General features: G+C 41.6%; 1 protein-coding gene across 1 annotated transcript; it reads right to left on the reverse strand.

Annotated features, from left to right (window-relative positions):
- Positions 1-13414: 13414 nt before the first annotated feature.
- Positions 13415-14350, reverse strand: LOC124528446 (putative olfactory receptor 2B8). Its single transcript, XM_047102069.1, has one exon. It carries the CDS (start codon positions 14348-14350, stop codon positions 13415-13417), a length of 936 nt encoding a protein of 311 aa, XP_046958025.1.
- Between the last annotated feature and the right edge of the window lie 6807 nt (positions 14351-21157).

Below are 21157 nucleotides of genomic sequence, written 5' to 3' on the forward strand. Positions count from 1 at the left end.
CCTTCCCCTCCCCCATGGGTTCCTGTTAAGTTTCTCAGGATCCACCTAAGAGTGAAACCATATGGTCTCTGTCTTTCTCTGTATGGCTTATTTCACTTAGCATAACACTCTCCAGTTCCATCCACGTTGCTACAAAAGGCCATATTTCATTTTTTCTCATTGCCACGTAGTATTCCATTGTGTATATAAACCACAATTTCTTTATCCATTCATCAGTTGATGGACATTTAGGCTCTTTCCATAATTTGGCTATTGTTGAGAGTGCTGCTATGAACATTGGGGTACAAGTGCCCCTATGCATCAGTACTCCTGTATCCCTTGGGTAGATTCCTAGCAGTGCTATTGCTGGGTCATAGGGTACGTCTATTTTTAATTTTCTGAGGAACCTCCACACTGCTTTCCAGAGCGGCTGCACCAATTTGCATTCCCACCAACAGTGCAAGAGGGTTCCCGTTTCTCCACATCCTCTCCAGCATCTATAGTCTCCTGATTTGTTCATTTTGGCCACTCTGACTGGCGTGAGGTGATACCTGAGTGTGGTTTTGATTTGTATTTCCCTGATAAGGAGCGACGCTGAACATCTTTTCATGTGCCTGTTGGCCATCTGGATGTCTTCTTTAGAGAAGTGTCTATTCATGTTTTCTGCCCATTTCTTCACTGGGTTATTTGTTTTTCGGGTGTGGAGTTTGGTGAGCTCTTTATAGATTTTAGATACTAGCCCTTTGTCCGATATGTCATTTGCAAATATCTTTTCCCATTCTGTTGGTTGCCTTTTAGTTTTGTTGGTTGTTTCCTTTGCTGTGCAGAAGCTTTTTATCTTCATAAGGTCCCAGTAATTCACTTTTGCTTTTAATTCCCTTGCCTTTGGGGATGTGTCGAGTAAGAGATTGCTACGGCTGAGGTCAGAGAGGTCTTTTCCTGCTTTCTCCTCTAAGGTTCTGATGGTTTCCTGTCTCACATTTAGGTCCTTTATCCATTTTGAGTTTATTTTTGTAAATGGTGTGAGAAAGTGGTCTAGTTTCAACCTTCTGCATGTTGCTGTCCAGGTCTCCCAGCACCATTTGTTAAAGAGGCTGTCTTTTTTCCATTGGATGTTCTTTCCTGCTTTGTCAAAGATGAGTTGGCCATATATTTGTGGGTCTAGTTCTGGGGTTTCTATTCTATTCCATTGGTCTGTGTGTCTGTTTTTGTGCCAATACCATGCTGTCTTGATGATGACAGATGCCTTTTACTTCTTTCTGTTGTCTGACTGCTGGGGTTAGGACTTCCAGTACTATGTTGAACAACAGTGGTGAGATGGACATCCCTGTCGTGTTCCTGATCTCAGGGGTAAAGCTCTCAGTTTTTTGCCATGGAGGATACTATTAGCTGTGGATCTTTCATATAAGGCTTTTATGATGTTAAGGTATGTTCCTCTATCCCTACTTTCTTGTGGCTTTTTATCAAGAAAGGATGCTGTATTTTGTCAGACACTTTTCCTGCATCTATTGACAGGACCATATGCAGGTGTCCTCAGGTCTAAAATGAGTCTCTTGTAGGGATAATATAGATGGGTCTTGGTTTTTTATCCATTCTGATACCCAAGGTCTTTTGATTGGGGCATTTATTCCATTTACTTTCAGAGTGATTACTGGGAGATATGTATTTAGTGCCATTCTGTTATCTGTAGGTTTCATGTTTGTGGTGATGTCTCTGGCCCTTTGCAGTCTTTGCTGCTTTCCAACCACAGAGCTTCCCCCCCCCCGCCCCCACTTAGGATCTCTTACAGGGCTGGATTAATGGTCACGAACTACTTTAGTTTTTGTTTGTCTGAGAAAATCTTTATTGCTCACTCTATTCTGAATGACAGCCCTCCTGGATAAAGGATTCTTGTCTGCACATTGTTCCCATTCAGCACATTGACTATTTCCTTTCATTCCCTTCTGGCCTACCAAGTTTCAGTGGACAAGTCTGCTTCTAATCTTATGGGTGTGTGTGTGGCTATGTGTGCGTGTGTGTGGGTGTGGGTGTGGGTGTGGGTGTGTGGGTGTGTATGTGTGTATAAAATAAGAATTGACCAAAAACAAATCATAAACTATGAGCCTGATTCCAAAAGAAAAGAGAAGAGGGAGGAAAGAAAAAAGAAGAGAAGAGAATAAAAGAAACAAAGAGTTGTCTGTTGGTCCCTGGGACCAGGGGCTGTGTTGGTCTGGAGGAGGGGCTGTCTGGCTCAGTCAGTGTCAATCTCACTCCAGTAGAGAAACAGTTACCAGGCACGGAGGGGCTGGATTTGGTGTAAGCAGGTCCTGCCTCCAAACTAGGGGCCACTGTTCTGCTCTCCCAGGCCCCACCATACGGTGATGGGGAGAAAACTGGTGACACCCTGCTCTCTCCTCCTTGGATCGGGTGTCCCAAACCATGCTCTTCCTGTGCCTCACTGGGGTCAGCTGGGATTCAAAACCTGATGTCTTCAAGGATCCCACCCAGGGCGCTCCCCGTTCTGGGGCAGCACCACTCCGTCCAGATGACAAAGAGCCTTTTGCTGGTGACTGCAGGGTCTTTTGTCCTTGGGGAGCAATACACCCTCTTCTCTCCATATGGAGGGAGGGGACTGCTCTGTCACAGTGTGCCCCCGAGGTCACTACCACCCCAGGGTTATCTCCCCACCCTAGGCGTGCCAAAGGCTGCATCTGCTCCAGAGAAATTCTTTTGAAACCTCTGAGTTTCAGCTCCAAAGGCTGTTTACAAAAAAGAAACTGGATCTCTCCATATTTCTTGTTCCCCAGTCCATGGCCCAGAGAGGTTTACCTCTTTTGCTGACTTGATACCACAATTTCACAGCCTCTCTCTCTCTCTCTCTCTCTCTCTTCCTGTCCCTTTTGTCTGTCCACAGAAGGGGTTCCCTCCCCTCCATGCCTACCCTGCTTTATGTCCCCCAATTCACATACATGCACCTGATTCTACCAAGCTGTCTCCCTCCATCTGTGGAGATCCTTCTGCCAATCCACAGATCAATTTCCTGAGTGTTCCAAGTGATCTGACCTCAAAACAGCTGTGTTTGAGGGACGAGGAAGATCCCAGTCCCCCTACTTCTCTGCCATCTTAACTCCCTCATGTCTCATTCATTTCTTTCATCCCACTTACACTTCCTCTCCTAAGGTCAGATTTGTATTGGTTTAATACAAAAATCTTCCTACGAAGTTACCAAATGAGAATGTTCTTTCATTATTCATCTACAAACACGGTCCACTCCTTGTGGTCAAATGTAAGTAAAGAGACTGAAAGAATGGCATTTCTAAATGTTTACCTTATGTAAATCTATAATGACATCAAAATGGGGTATAGTTTCTTGCATGGAGCTCTGAGTCCTGCACGATTCCATCAATAGCAGATACTCCCACTGCCTCCTGGTAACATAAATTTCTCTTTACAATGTGACCTGTAGTAATAAACTGTTAACACATTCAAATGGGTATGTTTGTACATATTCCGGAAAACATTGAAATACATCATTTATAAGCCTGTCACTTCTAAGTAGTACAAACTAAGGGAAACATTTTCTTCTCCTAGTCATCTTCATGAAAGTGTTCAGAGATTGCATGTGGAGCACATGTTTGTGCATGTGCATCTGTGTGTGTGTGTGTGTGTGTGTGCGTGTGTGTGTGTGTGTAATAATATAGTAATATATGTTGCTCCAATCCAAAGGCAAAACAAAGTGTAATATGTTGTGGTGCAGTATTGTTACAGAACCAGGCTGGGTCACTGGCAGAAAAACCAAGCGGCACTCAGAGTTCTTTGTGGATCAGAGTTTCATTTTACACCAGCGGCCTCAGAGGAGATGCTTCTCCAGAGATCTGAGCCCCAAGCACAAGCATGGGGGACAATTCATCGTCTGTTACTTCCGCATTCCGCATTAGTAGTAATTTGGCACACACAGCAAGCGGGGCAGGAAGAAGAACCCAGAAGGAGTCTTTAAGCTGGGAACTAGAGTTTATGTTAGTCCTATTGGCCATCTTATGGTACATAACTTTACTTATTTTCCCAACATTCCCTTCTTTGATGACTTTTTTGAAAAATCTTTTTTAGTAGGCATCACCTTTAGCTCTAAGGGTAGGTACTTTCAGAGAGCTAAGATGTGTGTTGTAGTTTCCACGTAATGTTGAGGGACGCGGTCAGGGTTTGTGTAAAGTCCACCACAAATGCAGGTCCGTTGTCACTATGTATGGTTAAGGGCAGACCAAACCAAGGTATGATTTCCCAAAGAAGAGCTTTGGACACCTCACAACTTCATTCCATCCTGGTTGGGAAGTCTTTGACCCATCCTGAATATGTGCAGATTATTACAAGGAGGTACCTGAATCCTTTGCTCAGTTGTATATCTGTGAATTCCACCTCCAACTCTTTGAAAGGGGTGGCCCCATCCTTTGAATAAACCAGGTTTCCTGGGATTATATGGGGTGGGTTTCTAGTAACTGTCAGATCAGGTTAGGGAGGATATGGTTTGCATATTTAGAGATTTATGAATTAACCAAGCCTCAAGTGAATATAAAGCATGAAAGTCTTTATCTATTGATAGGTCTACGGTGAGAAAAGTCTTTGCATACAACTTTTGGGGGAATCCACCCCATTTCCAATTGTTTAAATAATCATATGCCGATGGGATCTTATTATTATCCCCACAGAATAACAAGCACAGAAGATTGTCCATACATGAAAACTGTGACATTTTTTCTGAAGTTTACCTCAGGTTTTCTAGTTTAGGCAAACAACAAACATTTAAGCACAATCAGAACTAGAATTTAACTTCCATAATGGTGTGTTGTTGAAATATAGTTTTTTTCCTCTATAAAAATCCCTCTTTCCAGAGATAGCCAAATTGAGACCAATGCATTTGTAGAACGAGTCCAGTCTTAACAAACCTGGCCTAATTATTTACATAAGCTCACCAAGAATAACAATTGATCATGAGGATCTTTTTTATTGTTGATATTAATTCATTTTTGAGAGAAAGAGAGAGGCAGAACATGAGCAGGGGAGGGGCAGAGAGAGAGGGAGACACAGAATCTGAAGCAGGCTCCAGGCTCTGAGCTGTCAGCACAGAGCCCAAAGCAGGGCTTGAACTCACAGACCGTGAAATCATGACACGAGCCAAAGTCAGACTCTTAACCAACTGAGCCACCCAGGTGCCCCGATCATGAGGATCTTTTAAACGTTACTTTGGTAGAACCTTTTATAAGGAATCTCCAGATTGAACTTTTAGTAGCATCTCCAGGCCGGAAGCCAAGCCAAATACTTGCCATCAGACAGGCCTCCAATACCTGTAGAATTGGGTGAATTCCGCTTCACGAGGTCCCCAAGGTATCCTGAGGTTCCTGCACCTGCTGGGAAGTGACCTTCTTCACTCACCTGGGGAGGCTGCTGGAAACTCTGGAAGCAAGGTATCAGGCCACCATTTCCAAGGGGCTTTATGGCTCCATGTTTCACAAAGTCAACCTTAGTTGCCTAAAGCTCTCTGGTCATATATGAGTCTATGCATGTCAATCTCAAATAGGACATTCCAGTCAAAGCCTTGGTAAAATAACCAGTATTTACAATAGTGACCTGTTACAAGATGAACAGATTCTTACTGAACTTCTGCAAACAATTGTAATCGCCATGAAAGAAAAAAATACTCACTGAGAGTTTTTGAATTTCAGGGGGTAGGTAGAGGGAAAAGATAAATGCCTCAGTTGTTTACAAATGACCACTTTATGACATTTCTGTATATCATAGGTATCTTAAGAGAAAGTTTCCTTAATCTGGAAAAGCAAACATTAGAGAACCAGCAATATTTCCAACAAGAGTCACACAACTATAATCTTCCTCAGTTCATTTAGTCCCATGTTCCTAATCCTTGTTCAGTTTGAATGCAGCTTTTTAGCTCTGGAAACTCTTACCCATTTTAGTATTAATCTAACAGATGTCCAATACCTGTATTTCTCCCACAAGTCCTTTTTATAAATCTTCTTGAAGAACAAACACGTTTTGTGAGAGAATAAGAACAACTATAAATGAAAAAAACTCAAAAATACACATTGTTAAAGATCCGATGAGAGTCCATTATGATGCAATTGGCAAAGAAGTTCAGTTATTACTGTAACATATAACACTTCAAGCAATCAGAATATTAGGTGATGACCTTATACCAAAACATTAAAACTTTAGTAATTGCATATATATTTGGGCAGTTACAACATTTACCCATGTAATACAACCTAAGATTTACCGTTGCATGACAATGCTTCTCCAAGTAAGTTAGCATCCCAAATAAAAGGGCCTAATTGGTCAAAAAGACTTCATTTACCCTTTAAATCCTGGGAAGTTTGTTAAAACCTTAGAAAGTTATAAAGCACATCCTAAATAGGATTACAGATCATTACAAATCTTAAAACTGTATTTATTCAACCAAGGCGGCAATAAAAGATCCTAACAGCGAATGTATAGCATTATATCATTGTTAACAAACCCTAGCTCCTTCAACATTGAGAAGTTTTAACTAAGTAATCAAAGACTGGATAAAGATAAAACCTAAAGCTTTTTTTTTTTCTGGCAGACAAACAAAAAAGAAAACCTTTGTTTACATTGTCTTATCAAAAGCAAATCAACAGTCCAAGAAAACGTTGACTTTTGAATAGAGAGAAAAGCAGAATTTCCACCTTATACCAGGGTATTTTTAAAATTCCATTTATCTCAACCTTAGGCCATCCTGAGCACACATAAAATTCTTTTCCAAAGATGACCCTTCATGAACCTTCTACAACTTTCCTTTGCCTTCAAACTTTGTCCCAAAGCCATTTCTCTGCAACGAACAAGTCTCATTTAGGGCAAAATTACTTTCTTTGACCCTCAACAAAAAATGTACTTCCATTCCTTATATCTTTCTTACAAACCTCCTACTTTCCTACATACAGGGTTGCTTTCCTTATTTCCATCAGTCTTATGTACACTTAGCAGAATTTTAACTCTTAGGAAACCTTAGTCTCCAATTGAGGACTTAGTAACCGAGAGAGGTGTTATACACCAGAATTTTTTAGATGGTAAATTCACGAGCCAATTAAGCACAAAGCATGTTTTCCAATGGATCCAAATAGATTTAGTTACTCTGCAATAAGAAGTTAAAAACACAGCTTTCTGGGGAGGGAGCCAAGATGGCAGAAAAGCGTGGACGTTTTTTGTGTCTCGTGTCCATGAAATACAGCCAGACCAACACTAAACCACCCTGCACAACTAGAAAAGTGATCTGAGGATGAACACAACATTCTGCACAGCCTGAACCACAGAATTCAGCAGGTACCTGGCGCAGATTGGTGAACTTGGGGAGACAGAAGCCGTGAAGGACAGGGAGGTGCTTTACATGCAGAGAGAGGACAGAGACGGTGGTGAGAATATGGGAAAAGCACCCCTCCCCAAAAGCAGCTGGAGAGAAGGGGGAAAACTGGAAACAGCTGCAGGGACTAAACTAAAAAGGGAGAAAGGAGAGGGCTAAAATTCCATTAAGACTGTAAACAGGGAGAGTGCAAAGTCTACAACTCTGCAGCTCGATAACTGGCAGTGCTCTGGTGGGAAGGGCGAATCCCCAGGACCAGAGTGGGGTCCGGGAGGTTCTAGGGCCACACGGGGAGTACTGGTTCCACTGCTGGAAGGACATTTGGTAGAGAATGTGAGGCCACCTGGTCCCAGCAGACCCCAGAGAAAAGCCATAGTTGCTGGTGCTAGAACAAGGTCATTAAGGGTGAAGCCTTAAGGTGGTGCCAGATGTGTGTTGTGATTTTCAATAATCCCTGAAAAGCTGCTGTTACACTACTTCACAAACTTTTGTGGGGGGCGGGCTGGCACCTGGCCCAGTCTCTGTGCACTGGCAGCAGCACTGTCCCACGAACTTTCCTGGGTGCAGCCGGAACCCAGCCATTGCTCAGTAAGACCCTCCCGCAGAGGGGCGGAACAGGTCAAAGCCACAGTCCTTCAGACGTAAGAGGCTGGGGAAAACAGCCTCATCTGAGACAAAACTCGGGAGAGAGGTACTGCCTGGGGCTTGGTCACAGACAGTGAAAAAGCAAGGAGTGGATGAAAGATGAAGGCAGAGGATGGGTGCACGAGTGCTAATTGGGGAGAAATGAGTTCCGATACTACAGACTGCGTAGCTGGGTGATGCCATTTTCACTGCTTCTATGCATGTGCATATGCACCTACAAGTGCCACAACAAATCACCCCAGTAGGGTAGCACCGCCATCTAGTGGAGAATGGAGCCATTACACTAAGTCCTGCCCAACTACCAACCTTGCTCTTCAACAACTTAAGTATAGCCTACTTACTTATGGACTATAAAGCACATCACAGTCTGAATTGTAGGGGAAATCAAACTAAATTCAGTCATATTTCAGTCTCTTAGCAGGTCCATCTATTCAGTTTTCAGTTGTCATTTCTAAAGACAATGCTACTAACTAATGAATGGGCTAACCAAGAAAATAAGGAGGAAATTAAAAAGTACATGGAAGCCAATTAAAATGATAACACCAAAGCCCAGGACCTATGGGATGCAGTAATGGTGGTCATAAGAGGGAAATATATAGCAATCGAGGCCTTGCTAAAGATGGAAGAGGGGTCTAACCTTACACCCTAAAGAGCTGGAAAAAGCACAGCAAATAAAACCCCACACCAGCAGAAGACAGGAAATAATAAAGACTAGAGCAGAAAGTAAGGCTATCAAAACCAAAAAAAAAAAAAAAAACCCAGTAGAACAGATCAATGAAATCAGAAGGTGGCTCTTGGAAAGAGTTAACCAATATGATAAATCCATATCCAGTTTGATCAAAAATAAAAAGGAAAGGACCCAAATAAATAAAATAAAGAATCACATGGGAATACAAGCTGGTGCAGCCACTCTGGAAAACAGTATGGAGCTTCCTCAAAAAGCTAAAAATAGAATTACCCTACAACCCAGCAATTGCACTACTAGGCATTTATCCATGGGATACACGTGTGCTGTTTCAAAGGCACACATGCACCCCCATGTTTATAGCACCACTATCAACAATAACCAAAGTATGGAAAGAGCCCAAATGTCCATTGATGGATGAATGGATAAAGACGTGGTATATATATACATACAATGGAGTATCACTCGGCGATAAAAAAGAATGAAATCTTGCCATTTGCAACCACGTGGATGGAACTAGGGGGTATCATGCTAAGTGAAATCAGTCAGTCAGAGAAAGACAAAAATCATATGACTTCACTCATATGAGGACTTTAAAAGACAAAACAGATGAACATAAGGGAAGGGAAACAAAATATACAAACAGGGAGGGGGACAAAACGACAAAACAGAAGAGACTCATAAATATGGAGAACAAACAGAGGGTTACTGGAGGGATTATGGGAGGGGGGATGGGCTAAATGGGTAAGGGCCACTAAGGAATCTACCCCTGAAATCGCTGTTGCACTATATGCTAACTAATTTGGATGTAAACTTTAAAAAATACAAAATACAATTAAAAAATATTTTTAAAAAATCAAGAATCACAGAGGACAGATCACCACCAATACAGCAGAAATATAAACAATAATAAGAGAATATTATGAGCAATTAGACACCAATAAAAAGGGCAATCTGGAAGAAGTGGACAAATTCTTAGAAACGCATAAACAACCAAAACTGAAACAGGAAGAAACAGAAACTTTTAACACACCCATAAACAGTAAAGGAATCAAATTAGTAATCAAAACTGTCCCAAAAAACAAGAGTCCAGGGCTGGATGGCTTTCCAGGGGAATTCTACCACATATTTTAAGAAGAGTTAACACCTATTCTTTTGAAGCCATGCCCAAAATAGAAATGGAAGGAAACCTTACAAACTCCTTCTATGAGACCATCATTACCTTGATTCCAAAACCAGACAAAGAACCCACTCAAAAGGAGAATTACAGAACAATTTCCCTGATAAATATGGATGCAAAAATCCTCAATGAGGTAATAGCCAGCCAAATCACACAATGCATTAAAAGAATTATTCAACAAGACCAAGTGGGATTTATACCTGGGACACAGGGCTAGTTCAATATCTGCAAATCAATCAGTGTGATACATCACATCACTGAAAGAAAGGACAAGAACCACATGGTCCTCTCAATAGATGCAGAGAAAGCCTTTGACAAAATACAGCATCCTTTCTTGACAAAAACCCTCAAAAAGGTAGGGCTAGAAGGCTCATACCTCAAGATCACAAATGCCATAAATGAAAGACCTAATGTTACTATCGTCCTCAATAGGGAAAAACTGAGAGCTTTCCCCCTAAGATCAGGAACAGGACAGGGATGCCCATTCTCACCACTGTTATTCAACATAGTTTCGGAAGTCTTAGACTCAGCAATCAGACAACACAGGGGAATAAAAGACATCCAAATAAGCCAGGAGGAAGACACACTCACTCCTCACAGATGATATGACACTCTATGTGGAAAACCCAAAAGATTCCACCAAAACACTTCTAGAACTGATCCATGAATTCAGCAAGGTTGCGGGATGTAAAATCCATGCACAGAAATCCATTGTATTCCTATACACCAATAATGAACCAACAGTAAGAGAAATCAGGAAATCGATCCCACTTACAAGTGCACCAAAACCCGTAAAATACCCACCAATAAGCATAACCAAAGAGGTGAAAAATCAATGCACTGAAAACTATAGAAAACTGATCAAAGACATTGAAGAAGACACACAAGAAAAGGGCAAAATGTTCCATACTCCTGGATGGGAAGAACAAAGATTGTTAACAGGTCGATACTACTCAGGCAATCAACATATTTAACGCAATCCCTATCAAAGCAACACCCGCATTCTTCACAAAGCTAGAACAATCTTAAAATTTGTATGGAACCAGAAAACAACTAAATAGACAAAGCAATCTTGAAAAAGAAAACCGAAGCTGGAGGTATCATGATGCTGGTCTGCAAGACGTATTCAGCTTAACTGAATAGCCACCCAGGTGCCTAGGTACAATATGATTTTTGATAACAGGATTGTAATAGAGATATTCAGTGAAGATAACAAAGCTCAGAGAAATTTAGTCAAAACAAAAAGTCAAAAGACAAGACAAATCTAGAATTCCCACCTGGCTGAGATTAGGGGATTATTCCTCCCTTACCATTTCTCTGCAGTGTTCCAAGATTCTAATTGTTACAAAGCTAAAGGGCAAATATCAATAATTAATGGCACCTGCCTCACAGGCTTGTTTTGAGGAACGAATAAGCACACACAAAGCATTTCTGAGGGAAAAAATAAGATGTGTTACAAAGCTGTAATGATCAAGACAGTATGGTACTGGCACAAAAAAACAGACACTCACATCAATGGAACTGAGTGTTCTCCACAATAAGAGAACCCAGAAATGGACCCACAAATGTATGGCCAACCAATCTGTGACAAAGCAGGAAAGAATTTCCAATGGAATAAATAAAGTCTCTTCAGCAAATGGTGCTGGGAAAACTAGACAGCAACATACAGAAAAATGAACCTTCACCACTTTCCTTCACCATACACAAAAATAAACTCAAAATGGAAGAAAGGCCTAAATGTAAGACAGGAAGCCATCAAAATCCTAGAGCAGAAAGCAGGCAAAAACCTCTTTGACCTGGGAAGCAGCAACTCTCTCACTCAACGCATCTGCAGAGGCAAGGGAAACAGAAAGAAAAATGAACTGTTGGGACCTTATCAAAATACAAAGCTTCTGCACAGTGAAGGAAACAATCAGCAAATATAAGCAACCTACGGAATGGGAGAAGATATTTCCAAATGATATATCAGATAAAGGGTTAGTATGCAAAATCTATAAAGACCTTATCAAACTCAAAAAATGAATAATCCAGTGAAGAAATGGGCAAAACACATGACTACACACTTGTCCAAAGAAGACATCCAGGTGGCTAACAAACACATGAAAAAATGTTCAAAATCACTTATCATCAGGGAAATACAAATCGAAACCACAATGAGATATCACCTCACACCTGTCAGAATGGCTAACATTAACAACTCAGGCAACGACAGATGTTGGCAAGGATGCAGAGAAAGAGGATCTCTTTTGTACTACTGCTGGGAATGCAAACTGGTGCAGCCACTCTGGAAAATACTATGTGGGTTCCTCAAAAAATTAAAAATAGAATTACCTTATGACCCAGCAATTGCACTAGTAGGTGTTCATCCAAGGGATACAGGTGTATTGTTTTAAAAGGGCACATGAACCCCACTGCACAAAAGCAGTGCTATCGACAATAGCCAAATTATGGAAAGAGACCAACTGTCCATTGATGGATGAATGGATAAAGAAGAACTGGTAAATATATGCGATGGAGTATTACTCAGCAGTCAAAAATAATGAAATCTTGCCATTTGCAGCGACGTAGATAGAACTAGACTGTATTTTGCTGTGAAATAAATCAATCAGAGAAAGACAAATATCATGATTATCATGATTTCACTTATATGTGGAATTTAAGACATGTAACGGATTAACTGAGGAGAAGGGAAGGAACAAAAAGAAAAACAGAAGGAGGCATACGATAGGAGACTCTTACATACAAACAACAAACTGAGGGTTGCTGGAAGAGAGAGGAGTGGGGGCATGGGCTAATTGTGTGATGGGTATTAGGAGGGCACTTCTTGGGAAGAGTACATGGCTTCATATGTAAGTGATGAATCACTGGGTTTTACTCCTGAAACCAATACAACACTATCTGTTAACTAAGTTGAATTGAAATAAATACATTTATTTTAAAAAGAAATAATATTTATGATAAAGATGAATAAGTAAAAACACTTAATTAAAAAAACTAGAATAAAATCATTTGAAAAATATTTCAAACTTACTTGTGTTTCAAAGTTAAAAGAAAACTACTGAATGGGAGAAGATATTGGCAAATGACATAACCAATAAAGGGTTTATATCGTAATTTATAAAGGTCTTATACATACAATGCCCAAAATACAAATGATCTAATTAAAAATGGCCAGAATACATGAATAGACATTCTCCAAAGAAGACAACATGATGACAAAAAAAAAAAAAAAAAAAAACACGTTAAAACATGCTCAACATCACTGATCATCAGGTAAATACAAACCAAAAACGCAAAGATATGTCACTTCATCCATGTGAGAATAGCTAAAATCAACAACACAAGAATCAACAGGTGTTGTCAAGGATATTTAGAAATGGGAACTCTCTTGCACTGTTGAATCCATGAATTCAGAGCTTGAACACTCCTTGCTTAAAACAATGAAGTAAGGTAATTCTCATGAGAGTCATCAGGGGAAACGTTGGATGACAGGTCCAGACACAAAATCTTAGGGGCTCTGACATTCAAAGTGTTCCATCACAGGGTCTTCCATACCGAGTCATCTGGAGTCATAGCCCCTACAAAGCGCCTTCTTCATTGCTCCAGTCACATCCTTGTTCCGCAGGGTATATATAAAGGGGTTGACCATGGGGGTGACGATGGTGTAGAAGAGAGAAACGAACTTGCCCTGATCCCGGGAGTAGTTGTTGCTAGGCTGGAGGTAAATGTAGATGCCTGTGCCATAGAACAGGGAGACCACTGTGAAGTGGGACCCACATGTCCCAAAAGCTTTCCTCTGCCCTGAAGCTGACTTTATTCTGAACACTGCCTTGACAATCTGACCATAGGAGAACGTGATTAAAGCCACAGGTATGAGGAGAATGATCACACTGACAAAGAGCTCAGACTCATTCACAGTGGTGTCAACACAAGCAAGCTTGAGTAGTGGGGGAACCTCACAAAAGAAGTGCTCTATTTTATTTCTCCCACAAAGTGGTACAAGGAAGGTGAGCACCGTGTGCAATGAGGAGTTGGCAAAACCAAGGAACCACGATGCAGAAGCCATCAGGGTGCACAGACGGGGGTGCATGATCACTGTGTAGTGCAGGGGCCTGCAGACGGCTGCGTAGCGGTCAAATGCCATCACCCCTAACAGAATGCATTCTGTGGATCCCAACCCTAGAGAGACAAACAGCTGAGCTACACAGCCACCGAAGGAGATAGACTTGTCTGGTCCCCTGAGATGAACCAGCAGCTGAGGAACAGTGCTGGTCGTGTAACACAGGTCCAGAAAGCTTAGGTTGGACAGGAAAAAGTACATGGGAGTCTGCAGGTGTGGGTCTATGCGGGACAACGCAATGATGGTTGTGTTTCCCAGCAGGGTGAGCAGATAGAAGATCAGAAGAACCACAAAGAGGACTCGCTCCAGCTGAGGCCGGTCAGAGAAACCCAGCAGGATAAAGCCAGTGAAAGAACTTCCATTTTTCTGGTCCATTCTTTCTTACCACATGTTTCCTGTCAAGACCAAGCATTTAGCAATTTTTAAAAGCGATCTTCAAAGCAATAAAATGTTGGCAGGATGTGAATTTAGCATGTTATAAGACAGGGCATGGGAGTGTATAAGTAACTCTTTGAATAAATTATGGACTCATGAAATTGCCATCGTTCATATTAATTAATTCTATATTATCAGAAAAGAAAATCATAATATTTGATGTAAGGAAAATAAAATAATGGACCTGTGTCTGCATCAGTCATAGGTACAAAATGTCTTTCAGTCTCAGCCTAGTAGGCTGAAAGTACTATAAAATATGTGTGTGCACCCCCGTGTTTATAGCAACACTATCAACAATGGCCAAAGTATGGAAAGAGCCCAAATGTCCACCAATGGATGAATGGATAAAGAAGATGTGGTATAAACATACAATGGAGTATTACTCAGCAATCAAAAAAGAATGAAATCGTGCCATTTGCAACTACATGGATGGAACTGGGGGGTATTATGCTAAGTGAAATTAGTCAGTCAGAGAAAGACAAAACTCATATGACTTCACTCATATGAGGACTTTAAGAGACAAAACAGATGAACATAAGGGAAGGGAAGCAAAAATAATATACAAACAGGGAGGGGGACAAAACAAAAGAGATGCATAAATATGGAGAATAAACTGAGGGTTGCTGGAGGGGTTGTGGGAGGGAAGATGGGCTACATAGGTAAGGGATATTAAGGAATGTACTCCTGAAATCATTGTTGCACTATATGCTAACTAATTTGGATGTAAATTCAAAAAAATAAAAAAGAGAATTTAAAATAAATAAAATAAATGAAATAAAATAAAAATATGTGTGCATTTCAGAGAAAATCGGATAAGGGAAGAGAGGGAGGGAAATCAGAAAGAATAGGAAAGTGCTGCACACAGAGTTAGTCATCATTTTTTTAAAAACTTTTTCTAGCGTTCGTTGACTAGGAAGATGGCGGCGTAGGAGGACGCTGGGCTCACCGCGCGTCCTGCTGATCACTTAGATTCCACCTACACCTGCCTAAATAACCCAGAAAACCGCCAGAGGATTAGCAGAACAGAGTCACCGGACCCAAGTGCAGACGAGAGGCCCACGGAAGAGGGTAGGAAGGGCGGCGAGGCGGTGCGCGCTCCACGGACTGGCGGGAGGGAGCCGGGGCGGAGGGGCGGCTCGCCGGCCAAGCAGAGCCCCCGAGTCCGGCTTGCAAAAGCGGAGGGGCCTGACGGACTGTGTTCCGACAGCAAGCGCGACTTAGCGTCTGGGAGGTCATAAGTTAACAGCTCTGCTCAGAAAGCGGGAAGGCTGGAGGACAAAGGGAGGGTGAGCTGCGGAGCCCCCGGACGACAGAGCTCAGTTTGGCGGGGAACAAAGGCGCTCGCCAGCGCCATCTCCCCCGCCCATCCCCCAGCCAAAATCCCAAAGGGAACCGGCTCCGGCCAGGGAAATTGCTCGCTCCGCGCGAACACCCAACTCTGTGCTTCTGCGGAGCCAAACCTCCGGCAGCGATCTGACTCCCTCCGGCTGCACAGGGCCCCTCCTGAAGTGGATCACCTAAGGAGAAGCGAGCTAAGCCTGCCCCCCCTGCCGCCGTGCACCTTGCCTTCCCACCCCAGCTAATACGCCAGATCCCCAGCATCACAAGCCTGGCAGTGTGCAAGTAGCCCAGACGGGCCACGCCACCCCACAGTGAATCCCGCCCCTAGGAGAGGGGAAGAGAAGGCACACACCAGTCTGACTGTGGCCCCAGCGGTGGGCTGGGGGCAGACATCAGGTCGGACTGCGGCCCCGCCCACCAACTCCAGTTATACACCACAGCACAGGGGAAGTGCCCTGCAGGCCCTCACCACACCAGGGACTATCCAAAATGACCAAGCGGAAGAATTCCCCCCAGAAGAATCTCCAGGAAATAACAACAGCTAATGAGCTGATCAAAAAGGATTTAAATAATATAACAGAAAGTGAATTTAGAATAATAGTCATAAAATTAATCGCTGGGCTGGAAAACAGCATACAGGACAGCAGAGAATCTCTTGCTACAGACATCAGGGGACTAATGAACAGTCACGAGGAGCTGAAAAACGCTTTAAAGGAAATGGAAAACAAAATGCAAACCGCCACAGCTCGGATGGAAGAGGCAGAGGAGAGAATAGGTGAACTAGAAGATAAAGTTATGGAAAAAGAGGAAGCTGAGAAAAAGAGAGATAAAAAAATCCAGGAGTATGAGGGGAAAATTAGAGAACTAAGTGATACACTAAAAAGAAATAATTTACGCATAATTGGTATCCCAGAGGAGGAAGAGAGAGGGAAAGGTGCTGAAGGGGTACTTGAAGAAATCATAGCTGAGAACTTCCCTGAACTGGGGAAGGAAAAAGGCATTGAAATCCAAGAGGCACAGAGAACTCCCTTCAGACGTAACTTGAATCGATCTTCTGCACGACATATCATAGTGAAACTGGCAAAATACAAGGATAAAGAGAAAATTCTGAAAGCAGCAAGGGGTAAACGTGCCCTCACATATAAAGGGAGACCTATAAGACTCGTGACTGATCTCTCTTTTGAAACTTGGCAGGCCAGAAAGAATTGGCACGAGATTTTCAGGGTGCTAGACAGCAAAAATATGCAGCCAAGAATCCTTTATCCAGCAAGTCTGTCATTTAGAATAGAAGGAGAGATAAAGGTCTTCCCAAACAAACAAAAACTGAAGGAATTTGTCACCACTAAACCAGCCCTACAAGAGATCCTAAGGGGGACCCTGTGAGACAAAGTACCAGAGACATCACTACAAGCATAAAACATACAGACATCACAATGACTCTAAACCCGTATCTTTCTATAATAACACTGAATGTAAATGGATTAAATGCGCCAACCAAAAGACATAGGGTATCAGAATGGATAAAAAAACAAGACCCATCTATTTGCTGTCTACAAGAGACTCATTTTAGACCTGAGGACACCTTTAGATTGAGAGTGAGGGGATGGAGAACTATTTATCATGCTACTGGAAGCCAGAAGAAAGCTGGAGTAGCCATACTTATATCAGACAAACTAGACTTTAAATTAAAGGCTGTAACAAGAGATGAAGAAGGACATTATATAATAGTTACAGGGTCTATCCATCAGGAAGAGCTAACAATTATAAATGTCTATGCGCCGAATACCGGAGCCCCCAAATATATAAAACAATTACTCATAAACATAAGCAACCTTATTGATAAGAATGTGGTAATTGCTGGGGACTTTAACACCCCACTTACAGAAATGGATAGATCATCTAGACACACGGTCAATAAAGAAACAAGGGCCCTGAATGAGACACTGGATCAGATGGACTTGACAGATATATTTAGAACTCTGCATCCCAAAGCAACAGAATATACTTTCTTCTCGAGTGCACATGGAACATTCTCCAAGATAGATCATATACTGGGTCACAAATCAGCCCTTCATAAGTTTACAAGAATGGAAATTATACCATGCATACTTTCAGACCACAATGCTATGAAGCTTGAAGTCAACCACAGGAAAAAGTCTGGAAAACCTCCAAAAGCATGGAGGTTAAAGAACACCCTACTCACGAATGAGTGGGTCAACCAGGCAATTAGAGAAGAAATCAAAAAATATATGGAAACAAACGAAAATGAAAATACAACAATCCAAACGCTTTGGGATGCAGCGAAGGCAGTCCTGAGAGGAAAATACATCGCAATCCAGGCCTATCTCAAGAAACAAGAAAAATCCCAAATACAAAATCTAACAGCACACCTAAAGGAAATAGAAGCAGAACAGCAAAGGCAGCCTAAACCCAGCAGAAGAAGAGAAATAATAAAGATCAGAGCAGAAATAAACAATATAGAATCTAAAAAAACTGTAGAGCAGATCAACGAAACCAAGAGTTGGTTTTTTGAAAAAATAAACAAAATTGACAAACCTCTAGCCAGGCTTCTCAAAAAGAAAAGGGAGATGACCCAAATAGATAAAATCATGAATGAAAATGGAATTATTACAACCAATCCCTCAGAGATACAAACAATTATCAGGGAATACTATGAAAAATTATATGCCAACAAATTGGACAACCTGGAAGAAATGGACAAATTCCTGAACACCCACACTCTTCCAAAACTCAATCAGGAGGAAATAGAAAGCTTGAACAGACCCATAACCAGCGAAGAAATTGAATCGGTTATCAAAAATCTCCCAACAAATAAGAGTCCAGGACCAGATGGCTTCCCAGGGGAGTTCTACCAGACGTTTAAAGCAGAGATAATACCTATCCTTCTCAAGCTATTCCAAGAAATAGAAAGGGAAGGAAAACTTCCAGACTCATTCTATGAAGCCAGTATTACTTTGATTCCTAAACCAGACAGAGACCCAGTAAAAAAAGAGAACTACAGGCCAATATCCCTGATGAATATGGATGCCAAAATTCTCAATAAGATACTAGCAAATCGAATTCAACAGCATATAAAAAGAATTATTCACCATGATCAAGTGGGATTCATTCCTGGGATGCAGGGCTGGTTCAACATTCGCAAATCAATCAACGTGATACATCACATTAACAAAAAAAAAGAGAAGAACCATATGATCCTGTCAATCGATGCAGAAAAGGCCTTTGATAAAATCCAGCACCCTTTCTTAATAAAAACCCTTGAGAAAGTCGGGATAGAAGGAACATACTTAAAGATCATAAAAGCCATTTATGAAAAGCCCACAGCTAACATCATCCTCAACGGGGAAAAACTGAGAGCTTTTTCCCTGAGATCAGGAACACGACAGGGATGCCCACTCTCACCGTTGTTATTTAACATAGTGCTGGAAGTTCTAGCATCAGCAATCAGACAACAAAAGGAAATCAAAGGCATCAAAATTGGCAAAGATGAAGTCAAGCTTTCGCTTTTTGCAGATGACATGATATTATACATGGAAAATCCGATAGACTCCACCAAAAGTCTGCTAGAACTGATACATGAATTCAGCAAAGTTGCAGGATACAAAATCAATGTACAGAAATCAGTTGCATTCTTATACACTAACAATGAAGCAACAGAAAGACAAATAAAGAAACTGATCCCATTCACAATTGCACCAAAAAGCATAAAATACCTAGGAATAAATCTAACCAAAGATGTAAAGGATCTGTATGCTGAAAATTATAGAAAGCTTATGAAGGTAATTGAAGAAGATTTCAAGAAATGGAAAGACATTCCCTGCTCATGGATTGGAAAAATAAATATTGTCAAAATGTCAATACTACCCAAAGCTATCTACACATTCAATGCAATCCCAATCAAAATTGCACCAGCATTCTTCTCGAAACTAGAACAAGCAATCCTAAAATTCATATGGAACCACAAAAGGCCCCGAATAGCCAAAGGAATTTTGAAGAAGAAGACCAAAGCAGGAGGCATCACAATCCCAGACTTCAGCCTCTACTACAAAGCTGTCATCATCAAGACAGCATGGTATTGGCACAAAAACAGACACACAGACCAATGGAATAGAATAGAAACCCCAGAACTAGACCCACAAACATATGGCCAACTCATCTTTGACAAAGCAGGAAAGAACATCCAATGGAAAAAAGACAGCCTCTTTAACAAATGGTGCTGGGAGAACTGGACAGCAACATGCAGAAGGTTGAAACTAGACCACTTTCTCACACCATTTACAAAAATAAACTCAAAATGGATAAAGGACCTAAATGTGAGACAGGAAACCATCAGAACCTTAGAGGAGAAAGCAGGAAAAGACCTCTCTGACCTCAGCCGTAGCAATCTCTTACTCGACACATCCCCAAAGGCAAGGGAATTAAAAGCAAAAGTGAATTACTGGGACCTTATGAAGATAAAAAGCTTCTGCACAGCAAAGGAAACAACCAACAAAACTAAAAGACAACCAACGGAATGGGAAAAGATATTTGCAAATGACATATCGGACAAAGGGCTAGTATCTAAAATCTATAAAGAGCTCACCAAACTCCACACCCGAAAAACAAATAACCCAGTGAAGAAATGGGCAGAAAACATGAATAGACACTTCTCTAAAGAAGACATCCAGATGGCCAACAGGCACATGAAAAGATGTTCAGCGTCGCTCCTTATCAGGGAAATACAAATCAAAACCACACTCAGGTATCACCTCACGCCAGTCAGAGTGGCCAAAATGAACAAATCAGGAGACTATAGATGCTGGAGAGGATGTGGAGAAACGGGAACCCTCTTGCACTGTTGGTGGGAATGCAAATTGGTGCAGCCGCTCTGGAAAACAGTGTGGAGGTTCCTCAGAAAATTAAAAATAGACCTACCCTATGACCCAGCAATAGCACTGCTAGGAATCTACCCAAGGGATACAGGAGTACTGATGCATAGGGGCACTTGTACCCCAATGTTCATAGCAGCACTCTCAACAATAGCCAAATTATGGAAAGAGCCTAAATGTCCATCAACTGATGAATGGATAAAGAAATTGTGGTTTATATACACAATGGAATACTACGTGGCAATGAGAAAAAATGAAATATGGCCTTTTGTAGCAACGTGGATGGAACTGGAGAGTGTGATGCTAAGTGAAATAAGCCATACAGAGAAAGACAGAGACCATATGGTTTCACTCTTATGTGGATCCTGAGAAACTCAACAGGAACCCATGGGGGAGGGGAAGGGAGAAAAAAAAAAAGACGTTAGAGTGGGAGAGAGCCAAAGCATAAGAGACTGTTAAAAACTGAGAACAAACTGAGGGTTGATGGGGGGTGGGAGGGAGGGGCGGGTGGGTGATG

The sequence above is a fragment of the Lynx rufus genome, unplaced genomic scaffold (genome assembly GCF_022079265.1).
Source record: "Lynx rufus isolate CCGP_SWC_20201006 ecotype Redwood Valley unplaced genomic scaffold, mLynRuf1.p SCAF_6, whole genome shotgun sequence".
Lineage (NCBI taxonomy): Eukaryota > Metazoa > Chordata > Mammalia > Carnivora > Felidae > Lynx > Lynx rufus.